Source organism: Podarcis cretensis (genome assembly GCF_951804945.1).
Source record: "Podarcis cretensis genome assembly, chromosome: 1".
NCBI classification, from domain to species: domain Eukaryota; kingdom Metazoa; phylum Chordata; class Lepidosauria; order Squamata; family Lacertidae; genus Podarcis; species Podarcis cretensis.
In genome coordinates this window covers 11448947-11464402 of record NC_137170.1, presented here as the reverse complement: position 1 = coordinate 11464402, position 15456 = coordinate 11448947, and the positions used below count along the sequence as shown (strand labels likewise).

Here is a 15456-nt window from a genome sequence, read left to right as displayed (position 1 = left end):
CAAAGTGTACATGCCCACAAGACACGAAGCCATTGATTGGGAATGGAGGAATAACAGCGTGGTTTTGAACCTCATTCTACCTCATGAGGTAGAATGAAAGCTACCTTTCATCTTTCCAGAAGGCAAAGTGACACGGTGGCACATTTAAATGTAAGGGACACAGAGTGGCAGATGCAGCTGATGGACTATATGCAACTGGCCGAGATGACTGGTAGAATTCGAGACCTGGGAGAAGAGAGGGTTGAAGAAGACTGGAAGAAATTCAAGATTTATTTACAAAAGTATTGTAATTTGGCAGAAGACTAAGAAGGATGCTAGATCATAAATAACTGCCTACCATTGAATTAGACTTGAATTTGACGATAAGTGAGATTGAGGAAAATATAAAATTTATGGAGAATTATTAGATTAAATTAATTGAACGAGATTTAAGAATATAAACAAGATGATAAATTGCTGGAAAAAGGTTATAATGATGTAAGTGGGAGCGGGAGACGTGAGGGAGTCCAAAGAAGTTTTGAAAAAACGTGTTATGATCCATGTTATATTGTTTATCATTTTTGCATTTTGTATTTATTTAAAAAATTTCAATAAATATTTATATAAAAAAAAATAAATGTAAGGGACACAGGTCCCTCAGGCAGCTGCAGAAGGCCCCCATTACAGCCTGCTAGAGCTGCCTTAGCACAATGTCTTACATTCAAGTCACTCCCTGAAATCAATAATGCGCCTGGAAAAATATTCTAGGATCCTGGGTTTGGTACTGCTGTGAAGTGGTGATCAGGAGATCCTCTGTCCAGACCTTGCCTCTGCAATGAACCCAATTTACTACCTCTCAGCCTGAGTTCCAGATTGGCAGTAAACATATAGGGACTGCTCCAGCCCCTGCAATAATCATCTGAGGCTTTTCTTCATGTGCCTTCCCCACATCAGGTCCAGAGGATGGCAGTGCAAGAATGGGCCTTTTCTGTGGTGGCTCCCCGCTTGCTATCTCCAGGGGATGGCTTGCCTAGCACCTTCACTACCTATGTTTAGGCCTCAGGCAAAAAACATTCCTCTTTTCCCAGGCCTATGGCTAATTTTAAAAATCTATGGCTGTGTGTTGGGGGGGGGGAGAATTGTTTTTGTTTGTTACTACGATATATATATATATATATATATATTGCAATTTTATATTGCAAACTGCCCCGTGATCCTCAGAGGAAGGGAGGCATGGAAATTTAACAAATAATAATAATAATAATAATAATTTGCAACTTATAAATGAAGGACTGATGTGAGGGTCACCAAGGGCCTAACTACGTGTTAATAACAGGGTTAGCAATCACATTATAGGATTTAAAAACTGAACGCCAAGTGCAGGCTACTGTGGTTGTCAACAGAAGATTAGTACGTGGGTTTGTGAAGTTTAAACCTCTGCTCATTGGCTGTGATTTTGGTAAAAAGCATCCCCACTGGCAACAATTACCATTGGGGGAAGGAATTCACATTGACAACAGTTCCAGTGCTAGTTGCTTTTGTTTGTTTGTTTGTTTGTTTGTGTGTGTGTGTGTGTGTGTGTGTGTGTGTGTGAAGGGTTCAGGGCAGCCAAAGTGATTGAGGGGATGGAGCAACTTTGCTTATGAGGGAAAGTTGCAGCATTTGGGGCTTTTTGGTTTAGAGAAAAGGCGAATAAGATGCAGTATGATAGAAGCTTAGAAAATTAGGTGCAGTGCAGAGAAAGTGGATAGAGAAATGTTTTATAGTACTGGAACTCATGGACATCCTGTGGTGCTGAATGTTTAGGGAAGTTTTTAATGTCTGATGCTGTATTGTTTTTAATATTTGGTTAGAAGCTGCCCAGAATGGCTGGGGAAACCCAGCCAGATGGGCGGGGTATGAATAATAAATTATTATTATTATTATTATTATTATTATTATTATTATTATTATTATTATTATTCAGGACAGATAGGAGTGAAGCTGTACTATGGAACTCACTCCAAGAGGAAGCAGTGATGGCCACCAACTTAGATAGCTTTAAAAGGGGATTGGACAAATTCATGTTGTTGTTGTTTGGTCGTGTCCGACTCTTCGTGAGCCCATGGACCAGAACACGCCAGGCACTCCTGTCTTCCACTGCCTCCCACAGTTTGGTCAAACTCATGCTGGTAGCTTCGAGAACACTGTCCAACCATCTCGTCCTCTGTCGTCCCCTTCTCCTTGTGCCCTCCATCTTTCCCAACATCAGGGTCTTTTCCAGGGAGTCTTCTCTTCTCATGAGGTGGCCAAAGTATTGGAGCCTCAGCTTCAGGATCTGTCCTTCCAGTGAGCACTCAGGGCTGATTTCCTTCAGAATGGATAGGTCTGATCTTCTTACAGTCCATGGGACTCTCAAGAGTCTCCTCCAGCACCATAATTCAAAAGCATCAATTCTTCGGCAATCAGCCTTCGTTATGGTCCAGCTCTCACTTCCATACATCACCACTGGGAAAACCATAGCTTTAACCATTTGGACCTTTGTTGGCAAGGTGATGTCTCTGCTTTTTAAGATGCTGTCTAGGTTTGTCATTGCTTTTCCCCCAAGAAGCAGGCGCCTTAAGAGGCCATTAGCCACAATGGCGATACTCTTCCTCCATGGTTGCGGGCAGCAACGCTTCTGAATGCGAGTTTCTGCAAACGGTCCTGCTTGCAGGTTTCCCGTTGTGAGAACAGGATGCTGGACAGCTATTGGCCTGATCCTGCAGACTCTTCGTATGTTCTAATAATGTCTTGATTGGGTATGGGTGATTCTTGTGAAACTCTCTATCTGGAAGCAGCACTGAATTGTAAGGGGTAGATTGCTATACATCCTGGATCAGAAAGTGTTCAGAGAAATCATTTTGTAATCTTCTAAGAATCCATGTATCCGGATTCTGCTTACATTTTTTTTCTTTGCCATATATTATACCATTTCATTTTATTTGTATGCAATGGGGAATTATTTTTTTTCAAGGTGCAGGAATGCTTTCCTAAACTTCGGTGTCACTCGAGTTGAATTGCAGAGTGCTTTTCAAGGAGAAAGAATATTATTGACACTTATGACTTCACGCTGAAAATGAAAAGCGTTTTTCAATCATGTGTCTCATTTCATTTGGGGAGCTTGCCCAGCTCAATCATTAGCCTTTTATTCTAGGAGAGGGAAACAGATATTATATATATATACTGCAATCAAAGCCGAATTCTCTCAGGCTACCCAATCAGTTCATTTATACAACAACTGTGATAAAAGGGTGTTGTTGTCTGTCAGCCTTGGATTTTAGGCTGTTGGGATCAACAGAAGCAGAACTCGGCAGAAGAGACTCTTCTGGTTACTTACTCATTCTGATCATTTAGAAGCGAAATATCCTGCTGACTTTTATATGCAAATTTAAAATAAATAGGCATGTACTGAAAGTGCAGTGAGGTAAAGGTAAAGGTAAAGGTACCCCTGCCCATACGGGCCAGTCTTGACAGACTCTGGGGTTGTGCGCCCATCTCACTTAAGAGGCCAGGGGCCAGCGCTGTCCGGAGACACTTCCGGGTCACGTGGCCAGCGTGACACCGCTGCTCTGGCCAGAGCCAGAGCCAGAGCCGCACACGGAAACGCCGTTTACCTTCCCGCTGGTAAGTGGTCCCTATTTATCTACTTGCACCCGGAGGTGCTTTCGAACTGCTAGGTTGGCAGGCGCTGGGACCGAGCAGCGGGAGTGCACCCCGCCGCAGGGATTCGAACCGCCGACCTTTCGATCGGCAAGCCCTAGGCGCTGAGGCTTTAACCCACAGCGCCACCTGCGTCCCCTGCAGTGAGGTAGGGGTATGGCAAATAAGTACTCTGATCTGTCTTTGGAGCAGTCATAGAAACTACAAAAAGCACAACACCCCCCCCCAAAAAAAAAAACCACAACAACAACACACCAGGGTTTGGGTTATTCATGGTATGATAAAAACGACAATTTGTTTTCTGCTAGAATTGTAGAGTTGGAAGGGACGCTAAGGGCCATCTTGTCCAAACTCCAGTAAAGTAGAGTCTACCACTTCTCAAAGGAGTCCATTCCACTGTTGAACAGCTTTTGCTGCCAGAAAGTTCGTGGTTCGATTCTCTCAAACAAAGCCATGGTTTGTAAACCTTCGCTACAAATTGTGGTTTGTTTCGAGTGAAATAAATGACAATTCCCAGTTTGGACATAAATCTAAGCCAGGAGTTGGGTGATACGTTTTCTCTGCATGCTAGAGGGGAGGAACAAAGCAGCCCAAATCTAGGTATTTGTTACAAGTCATTTACTATGGCCTTACAGTGAGTGCAAACTGGTGCATTCCCTGTTCAGGCATAGTAGTAGCCCAGAGACCATGGCAGTGTGATAGCTGCTGGCTGATTCCTTGCGGCTAGTCAGAGATGACAGGTTAATCTTCAGCAAGGAGCGAATGATGGGAAGTTTCTCTCCCCTGCCTTTGGAATGGGACACCTTCAGCCAATGCCAAGGGTAGAGAAACAGTGTTGAATTAAGAGGACAAAGAATGAGACAGGGAGCTGGATTGCAAGCAGCCCAGCAGGTTCCAGGGCCACCTGGATCATGACCAGCAGCTTTAATGCTTGCATGCATATTTGTAAATAAAACAAACAATTCAAAGACAAGTCTTCAATGCAGTCTCATCCAAAGCAAAATATTCCCTGTAAGGATACCTCTGGAAATTCTAATGACTTAGGGAAGTAGAGAGTGCTTAGTAAGAAAAAGCAATGGAAAATGTTGTAATAATCCTGGACCCAGCAATCAAATATCAAAACTAGGACGTGATATTTATAATTTCAGGGTGGGTGAATCAGGGCTGGTGATTGCCTCCATTGAATCTTTAAATAGACCTAACAGGCAGTGTTCTTTCTAATGCCCAACAGTGGTGAATCTCTGACATGTGGTGTTCTGGCTAGGACGATCTCTTTGCTGTTTACAAAAGGGTAATTGGCAGTGAGGAGCTAGCTGTGACGTTAACATATGAGAGTGCTGGAGGTGAAATAGTTAAACAGGTTACCCAATTAGAACCCGGGGGGTGGAGTCAGAGGGACTATAAAACCAGTTCTGGGAGGGGCGAAGGGAAGAGTTCATTGGGAGTTGTGTGGTTGGTTGGAGTGGGAGTGAATTGGGATAGAGTCTGTGGGTAGGTTGAGTTAGTGTAGCGAAATAAGCTGAGTCAGGAACAGTTAGGGCTAGGAAGACAAGTAAATATCTGAGAGGTGGTTTAGTGAGTGAGAGCAGGTAGCGGAAGTTATAGGTCTGGATAGGCAGCCCATGACTGTAATTGATTGAGACCGTTTATGAAACCACACGCTTGTTAAACTGCAATAAATAAATAAACAGAATTTTAACCCTGACTGGACTCGGTATTGTACCAGGTAGGGCCTGGGTGGTGGCAGCGTGAAATTAAGTGGTGGCACAGGGATCAATAGACGTCCGGGGACCCTGTATGATCGCCACACTAGCGTGCCCAAGCAGTGTGGCAGGGCAGTGGCGATGCCAACGGAGGGTGTTTGGACTCCATATAAAAGATGACAAATAGGGGCTGGTATTTTCAACAGGAAGATGGGAAGTTCAGGTGTTCTCTTCAGCAAGCTTCTCTTCAGGAAATTTCCAGGAAGGTTGTGTGGTGCACTTTCCGCACCTCTTCCTCCCCGTTCTCTGAGACTCTGGCTTTTCCCTTGTACAGTGGTACCTCGGGCAGTGGCGTAGCGTGGGGGGTGCAGGGGGGGCCGGCTGCACCGGGCGCAACATCTGGGGGTTAGGGTTAGGGGGCGCAAATCCACGGGTTAGGGGGCGCAAATTACTTGCCTTGCCCCGGGTGCTGACAACCCACGCTACGCCACTGACCTCGGGTTACATACGCTTCAGGTTAGATACGCTTCAGGTTACAGACTCCGCTAACCCAGAAATAGTGCTTCAGGTTAAGAACTTTGCTTCAGGATGAGAACAGAAATCGTGCTCTGGTGGCGCAGCGGCTGCGGGAGGCCCCATTAGCTAAAGTGGTGCTTCAGGTTAAGAACAGTTTCAGGTTAAGAATGGACCTCCGGAACGGATTAAGTACTTAACCTGAGGTACCACTGTAGTGTGTAGGGAGAGGAGGGAAAGCACAATGCAGAATGAAAACAAAGGAGAGGGCAGGCTCATCTGATGAAGAGAGACCAGGTTGGCATCACTGGGATAAGATGAGTCACTTGTTTGACCACGAATATATGTGCTGCTGGTTCCACTTCTACTCTTCTGACTTTATTAATGGTGGAGGTAATTACAGGGAGTCAGCATGGCATTGATTTTTGGCAAAATAATGGCAAGGTTGACGCAGGATCTCTAAGGGGTGCAAGAACAGGGGCATCATAGATACTCCTGGACAGCAGTGGCTTTTGGAAAATTCTTCTCATAATGATCAGTTTCATAAAGAAAAAAAAAATATGACCAATAATGGCTGGTGCACTAATTTAATATGTGTAGACTTCTTGACTTGCAAACTTGTTACAGTCATACCTCGGAAGTCTAATGGAATCTGTTCAGGAAGTCCATAAGACTTCCAAAATATTCAGAAACCAAAGCATGGCTTCTGATTGGCTGCAGGAAGCTCCCGGAAGCCGCCGAAGCCCCGTCGAACATTCGGCTTCCAAATGAACGTTCAAAAACTGGAACACTCACTTCCGGTTTTCGATTGTTCGGGAGCTGGAACATTCAACTCCCATGGCGTTTGGAAGCCGGGGTACGACTGTATATTCCAAGAAAAAATAGAAATATTTCACATTTATAAATGAGTTACCAACTTACCAAGTGATATGTCTTAAAAGGCCTGTTGTTGTTTTCAGTTATGTTAATGTTTCCTATAGAGTTTGTAAGTGATTGATGTTTGACCTGACATAAAAGAGAAAATTGAGTTGCTGACTTAATCATGGATTATTTGCTTCTCGTTATTGCTACTTCAAACCTTTTCTCACCACATGGAGAGGAATCGCAGTAAAATAAACATGTTACACTTAGGAATTATTATTTTTCATATAAAAAGGCTCCCTATTTAGTGCTTTAAAACTAATTCATTCATTACATTCTTAAAGCCATAAAATTATTTTAAATTAAGAAGAAAACAAAAGGGTTAACACCTACAGTATTTGAAATGGGCTGTGGGGGAAGAACAGTAACTTGGAGCAGGGCTTTTAGTGTAGCTGTCCCTGTTCTGTGGAATAGCATTCCTGCTGAGGTACGACAGTTGAAGACATTTTTGTTCTCTCAGGCTTTAGTCTTGTTTTAAACATATATGCTTGTTTTCCTGTTTTTAACCACTTTTAATAATCTTGTGAGTAAATCGACAGTGGTTTAGAAAGTGACTAAATTAACTGCATGCAACACTATGGCTGTGCGCTCATTATACTAAATACTGTAGTTGGGAATGAGCCCATTTCTCAGTGGCAGCAACATTGCAAACCAAACATATATATATAAAATCCAGCATATTCCTTCATCGCAGGGGTTTTTCCCTTCCAACTTTAGGATTTTGTGAGGGTCCTGCTGCCTCATTCATTGAGTAGCAAAGCACTTCACAAAAGGTCAGATTTGCAGAAATAAAGTAATAGAACATTCCAACAGAACATTCAATGAACATTGATATCAGCTATAAACTGAAGGTCCTGGAGAACTGACATTCATGGCTGTGGAATGCCTGAGCAAAAAGTTAAGCTTTTAATTGATGGATAAAGCATGCAACCATCGGTGCCCACCTAATTTCCGGGTCTACAACTTGAATGCCGGACGCACTGGGGAATTTGGCAATCAGTACATTGCTCTCGTATTGGCCAGTTTTGTGTTTTAAAATATTGTTATTAGAATATTATTATTATTATTATTATTATTATTATTATTATTATTATACCCTGCACAAGGGAAATGTGGTGACTGGGTTAATGAAAAACTTCCTTTAGTTCTGAAATATTGTGAATTTCAGGTTCAAGAAGAGAGCGCTGTGGCTATCGCGTAATTCGCCGCCACCGTAACTCAGAAGATCCAGTGCACTGCGTAGGCAAAGTTAAGAAGAACAATGAAGCCATAATTCAAGTAAAAGAATTGCTGGTTAATGCACTGACCCCAGAACAGTTCGTTTCCATATTACTTGAAGCCGAGCCGCCAAATGTGTTGGTGAGCCGCCCCAGCAAACCGTTTACAGAAGCCTCCATGATGATGTCGCTGACGAAACTTGCAGACAAAGAACTGGTCCACATGATTGCCTGGGCCAAAAAGATTCCTGGTAAGAATTTTGAACATTCCAGTTTTCCGAGTGGACTTTTGTGCCATGTAACATACATTGCAGACATAGGCACTAGTGTAATTTAGATCCCAGAACAGATCCCGTATCATGATTTGGTTCTGCAACCTGTAACAAGACACATGTTGGAATAGCAGTAGCAAAATCACAGCTAAGAAGCTCAAATTATATATATCACTGGCACCCTTCTTTGGAATTGGAAACCAATTCCAGACTTCAACATTCCTAAACTTTACTTGCAGAAACTTATAGATTAATTAAAACATAACATTTACAACCCCGTGCTTCTCCAAGCATGGGCTTACAGTCTCTTCTTCTAACTTCCAAACAACTGTATTTTCCTCTCTTTCCAGAGCTCAGCACTTTCAGCCTTCTGTATCTCAATTAGGCCATGCCTTGCAGCTCCTATGGGAGACCTCCACTTTCCCCTTCTCCTGCAGCTTTGCTCTCTTTCTTCCAAGCAGAGAAGAAGTGCTCCCACACTCAATTCAACTTAGCAGTGTTCACAGTGGATTCTAAAACACAGTCATCTTGCCGCACATAAAATTGGAGTCTTTCCTTCACTAGATACCTCCCATGCGACCGGCGTTAGCCAGTCGCATGAGAACTACTAGACTCTCTAGAATTCAGTTACCAACCAATTGAATTTAAGCAACCTGGTAATGCATACAAGCATTTTCAATTTCAGTGAATTAAAATGCTATGCTTAACAACACATGCTTTGACTGTAGAATGTTTCAGGTTCAATCCCTGACCATTTCCCAGGAACCGCAGGAAGCTGCGACTCTCCAGACGTTGCAGGACTCCAGCTCTCATCGGCCCCAGCAAGCGTAGCCAATGATCAGGTAGCAGGTGATGGAAAAGACTTTGACCTTGGAAAGCCACTGCTACTCAGAGTAGGCGATACAGATGTTGTAGGACAGTAGGGTAGCTAGGAATAAGGAAGCACCTTATGCAGTTGGTGGAATGTCTTTGCAATTCCAGGCATAACTTTGTAATCAGAACGCCCACCCAACAGCTGCAATTTCTTATCTATATGGCTACTTTTCTTTTTTCCTCGTGAGTGATTTGGGCAGAGTGAATGGAATCAATCCAAAGCCCTTTAAAAAATGAAAATAAAATAAAAAGATCAACTTACTTTTTTTTTTAAAGTGCTGCAAAACCAGTCCTTCAGCCGTTTTAAGAGTCTTGGCAATTTCTAATTTTTCTAAGGCGTCTAAAATGTGCACACAGCAGGGCGACTGAGAGCTGCCTGTTGCAAGTGGAAGGAAGGATCATAAATACATGAAGAGCATTATATCTGAAAAGTCTCAAATGAAATTTAAAGTCACTGGGGTCTTGAGTGGGCGCTCCGGCGACGAGTAATTTTACTTTGATCATTGGAAAATGCCAGGCATTTGCACTCAAGCTGGGGAATGAATCCATTTTCACATTTGAGTGGCTGCTTATTTTGTCACTTAAAGTATTGGGGGTAGGAGACAGAGATAGATAGAGATAGAGAGATAGAGAGATAGAGAGAGAGTGTGTGTGTTTGGTAGGAGTGTCTGATTTCCCAATCCCAAGGTAGTAAATGCTGCTGTTAGAGATTCTATATTCCTTTCATATGTGGGGGCGGAACGATATCTTTTTTCACAAGTTGATGATCCTCGGAATTATTGACCTCTTCAATTTCAGGCTGATCTGCCTTTTCTCTTTTCATTTGACTCTGAGCAGAAATGTGAACTAAATTCAAAGCATTATTTTTCAAAAATCAAGTTGGCATGCTGTACTTGTGTAGCAGGGTGCATCTGTGGTGCGAACGAAGGCGGGGCAGGGTGGGGAGAATGAATAACAGTGCGATCATACTGTAAATTTAGTACCACAGATATTTGCACAGTTCCCTCCCTCCCTCCCCCATTGTGCATCAGCATTCGCACAGGCCAACAGAGCAGCGTTGTAACTCCCATGTTGACTCTGGAAGTAGGATACTGAGGGGAGTATTAGTGTAGTGGGGAGCAGGAGTTGGAGTACAGGACAGGGACTTTTTTTCTTTTTTTTTCAGAGGATGGGTAATGATGTCAACCGCAAGAGCACCAGGGTAACTGATGCCCCCTCCTTGCTTTGGCAAGTACAAGAGGTGACAACGAGGCAGGTCTGTCTTAACCATAGGCGACAGGGGTGTGGGGCACCCAGGCGCTGGTCTCAGGGGTGCCAGGCTGAGAGTCCGGGGCCCGAGAGTTGGAGTCCGGGGAAGAGCCCGCCTGTTGGCGGGGCCTTGTAGAGCCAGGCAGAGGCCCGGGCCAGGTAGATAATGTGCCTCCCCTTTTTTTACCCTGGGGTTAACTGAAGTCTTATGAATAAGCAAGTATATAAATAATTTTCACAAAAGTTATGCTGACAAATAATTTTATTTCAAGGCTTGAACCGTATCTGCATATAGAGACAAAATGGAAAATATAGATATACGATTGTGAATATGCTGACCGAGACCCCCTTTGAAATCGGAGGCCCGGGCCAAGTGGCCCATATGCCCCCCCCCCCCCGTCTGGGCCTGCCTGTTGCTCAGAGCACTGTGGTGGGCTCTTCTGCTGCGGGTGGCTCTGCACCACGAGTTCGGGGATGACCAAGCCAGCGAGACGCTGAGGCGGCTGGCTGGCTCTGCCCTCCTGCCTGCCTGGGATTGGCATAGGGTTGCAAAGAGGCCTGCCCAGAGTGCGCTGCGCACCTGACGAGGTGTCCGGCCCAGTGGTGTAGCGTGGGTTGTCAGCACCCAGGGCAAGGCAAGTAATTTGTGCCCCCTAACCCGTGGATTTGCGCCCCCTAACCCTAACCCCCAGATGTTGCGCCCGGTGCGGCCGGGCCCCCCTGCACCCCCCACGCTACGCCACAGGTCCGGCCTTGCACTCCTCTGTGCCCTGCTCTGCCCTGCCTGCGCGCCTCGACAGCTGGCCCAGAGCACAATGCCTCGCCCCAAAAGGTTGACAACTCTGGGCAACCTGGTGTGTGTGTGTGCTGTGTGGGTTTTTGCACCCCAGCGTAACATATGCTTAAGACAGCCCTGCAACGAGGCTTCTGAGTTTGTCATCGGTTAGCGCAGCAGTAGTCAAAGGATGGGGGGCATCCGTAAGCAGAGGGTGGGGTCCTTATTCTTTCCCTTTGATGGAGTTCCCTCTTCATTCATGACAGCAGTTTAAATGGAAGATGGTTTGCCGCCCTAAACAAAGTTTAAAAGTTGCTCTTCACCTGGCTGAAGATATTTTGTTAAAGCTCAGTGCAGTTCAGGAGTAAGCACCATTCAGTTCAAAGGAGCTTTAATTCCCAGAAAACAATGCAGAGAGCTGTAGTCATAGAATCATAGAGTCGTAGTGGGGTTGGAAGGGACCCCAGGGTCATCTAGTCCAACCCCCTGGCCATGCAGAAATCACAATGACAGACAAAAAGGCTTTGTGCCAGGCAAGCACGATTTGGACAAACTTGGGAGTGGCAAGGAACTTGATAGGACATTGAAAAGCAGAAATGACCTATTCCTAGGCTGGTGCCTCTTTATTCTCATTACTAACCATTGGTATTGAGGTGGGAGAGAGGGGTGTTTGACCCTCTATTTCCTTTGTTCAGAACCTCTCCCTTCTGGAGTTGCTTTTTTTTCCAAAGAAGGGGTGGAGAACCTCAAGCCCAGGAGTCAGATGTGGCCCTCCAGGCCTCTTCACTTGGCCTCTGGGACTCTCTCCAGCCATACACCCCCACTGACACAGGTTTGCCTGGCTGGAAAAAAGCCCTTGAACTCTTATGCCATTTGCTTGCCTGGCTAGATAACAGAGAGCCGTGTGCGTGTGTGAAAGTAGGTGAAATTTATATTAATTGCCCCTCCCTACGCAGGTGGCGCTGTAGGTTAAATCACAGAGCCTAGGACTTGCCGATCAGAAGGTTGGTGGTTCAAATCCCCGCAATGGGGTGAGCTCCCGTTGCTCGGTCCCTGCTCCTGCCAACCTAGCAGTTTGAAAGCACGTCAAAGTGCAAGTAGATCAATAGGTACCACTCCGGTGGGAAGGTAAAAGGCGTTTCTGTGCGCTGCTCTGGTTCGCCAGAAGTGGCTTAGTCATGCTGACCACATGACCCGGAAGCTGTACGCCAGCTCCCTCGGCCAATAAAGCGAGATGAGCGCCGCAACCCCAGAGTCGGTCACGACTGGACCTAATGGTCAGGGGTCCCTTTACCTTTACTTTTGCTCTGGCCCTACACACCACCAGCATATGGCCCCTAGAATGTTGCCCGGAAGGAAATGTAGCCCCTGAACTGAAAAAAACAACAACTGAAAACTGAACTGAAAAAAAAGTTCCTTTTTCAAGCAGGATGGGGGGCAGAAGCAGCAGGGCTGTGTTACATTTATATGTGAGCACTTTGGTGCCTCGGCGCTTCTCCTGCACGTATCTGTATCCTTATTCCCTCCTCCTCTTCCTCCTCCTTTGCCTTTTCTTTTTCATTTTGCCACTTTCCCCCTCTCTATGAAGATGACACTTCTCCTTCCCATAAGGCTTTGCTTCTGGTGCCAGAGAGAACAGCAGGTTGCTACTGACTCATTCCCAAGTGGTTTCACGGTGTTCTTGCTCCTGGGATGCAGTGTGTAGGAGGGGGTGTGAGAGATCCTGTGGGGTGGATCGCCATCCGTTAATTTCCCAGCAGCCCTCATTTTAGTGAGGATACCCTCCGCGCCCTTTCTTTAAAATCCCATATGATGGAGCAGGACATTTGAGAGAGCACAGCACCGGGTCCATATGGCAGGCTTTTTGCATTCCGTTGCCACTGCAAAGTTCTGGAAGAAGATCTCTTTCATTTCCCAATTGTATTTGTGTGGTCTATACTTTGCTTGCCTCTCCTGCTGCTGCTGCTTCTGCCTGCTTTTCTTCGCTGCCTTGGGGTGGGGGTGAAATATACCGCAGTTCAAAAAGAAAAGGGAAAGGGAGGCTTTTGTTGACATTCCTGTCTAGAGACAGGCTTCATCCTGCGTGCCAACAGCACAAGTACGGGGATGAGTTTTGTTAAAAGAAGTAATCCAAAAAAGATAAGGAGTTGGTTTATGAGCAGACCAGGAACAAGCAGAAACTAGCCAAGCTTGTTGATCCTCTTGAGTTAGGGTTGTCATATTTCAAAGAGTGAAAATCCGGACACAAAAGTTGTTGAACTTTTTTTTTAGTTTTGCTCAAAGTTGTTGAGTTTGCAAGATCTCAAAAAAAAAAAAAGGGAAAAAAGAGGAAGCTATTTTAAAGGGAATTCGCCAAAATCTAGACTTCTGACACGGCTTGCCATACGTCTGGATTAGACATTACAAAGCTCCACCCCTTGCATTATACAAGGCTATTTCAGAAGGAAGGAAAGGTAAAGGAAAACTGTTTTTCCATTTCCGACTCTCCAGTACCCCTCACAAGTATAAAATGTTCCAGTTCAGGGCTATTCCTTATACTGACTCAGCCTGTTTGTCTTAGCTCAGTATTGTTGACATCAACTGCTACCAGCTCTGTCCAAGGTCTCAGGTAGAAGGTCTCTTCCATTACCTGCTACCTGATATGTTTAGCACAACAGCGGAAGGCTGCAAGTGAAAATGAAGGTCTCCTTTTCCGCTTTAGCTGCCTCCCCAATTACAGTATTAAGCAATTGCAGGTTTGCTGGATCGATCAACAGCTTCTCTTAGGGGCTGGGGATGCACTGCAGAATTTTGTTGCTGTCCCACTTGTATTAAAGGATATGGGCATGTAGAAACAAACTGGCTTTCCCTTCTGCTCAGATCCTTGTCAGCCTCTCCAGCACCTGCCGCCCTGGGTTTCTCGTGTGCATATCTCCTCTTTGGAAGGATGACGCATGATTCCCAAAGCCCTGTGAGATCAAGAGATTAAGTGCTGCCAGCCTGGAAAAGTTCATGGTTTCTCTGGGTTTAAAAATGGCATTCAAAGATGCGAGGCATTCAAAGTTCTGATTCTGAAATGATTCAATGCTTTCGAAAGTCACACTTTTCCATTCTAGAAAAAGTTGGGTGGTTAAGCGGATGTTTATGATGTAATGACACGCCCCCCCCATTCCTCCCCTTAAAGGCTTTATAGAACTCAGTCTGTTCGATCAAGTAAGGCTTTTGGAAAGCTGTTGGCTCGAAGTGTTGATGGTGGGTCTGATGTGGAGATCCATCGATCACCCTGGCAAGCTCATCTTCGCGCCAGATCTCGTACTCGACAGGTGAGAAAATGCTTGTTAGTTTGATTTGCATTTCAACCTTGTGGCACAGAAACATCGTGGGGGCTGCCAATGTGGACACTTTAATGGGGGATAATGGTGTAGGATGAAGCTATCCATGGTGGCTACCAAGCATGATGATTGCATTCCATCATCAGAATTGGAGATGACAAGCTTCTGAAAACTGGCAAATATAAGTTCTTTTGTGCTCATGCCTTGCTTGTGACCTTCTCAGAGCATCTTTTGGGCTGTTGTGGGAAGAGGACTAGTTGGGCCTTTGTCGTAATAATGAAAATATTTGAAGTCCTGAAAACCATAGAATCATAGAATTAGAAGGGACCACAAGGGTTATCTAGTCCAGGGGTCAGCAAACTTTTTCAGCAGGGGGCTGGTCCACTGTCCATCAGACCTTGTGGGGGGCTGGACTGTCTTTTTTGGGGGGGGGAGAGAACGAATTCCTATGCTCCACAAATAACCCAGAGATGCATTTTAAATAAAAACACCAGGCAGACCCCACAAATAACACAGAGATGCATTTTAAATAAAATGACACATTCTACTCATGTAAAAACACGCTGATTCCCGGACAATCCGCGGGCCGGATTTAGAAGGTGATTGGACTGGATTCGGCCTCCAGGCCTTAGTTTGCCTACCCATGATCTTGTCTAACCCCCTACAACGCAGAAGTCTTTCACCCAACATGGGGCTCAAATCCATGACCCAGAGATTAAGAATCTCATGTTCTACTGACCAAGCTAAAGAAACCTTTCAAATTACAGTTCCTAACATTAGAATAACTACACTCACCACGAGAAACCTCCAGATGATTGCCAAGCAGAGCACATGGTGATAGGCTGCTTCAAATAACAACAACAACAACAATAATACAGGAATAATTTTATGGGGTGAATTTCAAGCCAGGATTGGGCATCTGTGACCCTCCAGATGTTGCTGGACTCCTGGATAGGAATGGAT

General features: G+C 45.0%; 1 protein-coding gene across 1 annotated transcript in view; it reads left to right on the top strand.

Annotated features, from left to right (window-relative positions):
• The window catches only part of ESR2 (estrogen receptor 2), a 63377-nt gene that overhangs the window by 33183 nt on the left and 14738 nt on the right, over positions 1-15456 (top strand). Inside the window, exons 5-6 of the mRNA XM_079947579.1 lie at positions 7966-8265; positions 14346-14484. Coding sequence (XP_079803705.1) covers positions 7966-8265; positions 14346-14484 — 439 coding nt within the window. The remainder of the gene's footprint in view (positions 1-7965; positions 8266-14345; positions 14485-15456) is intronic.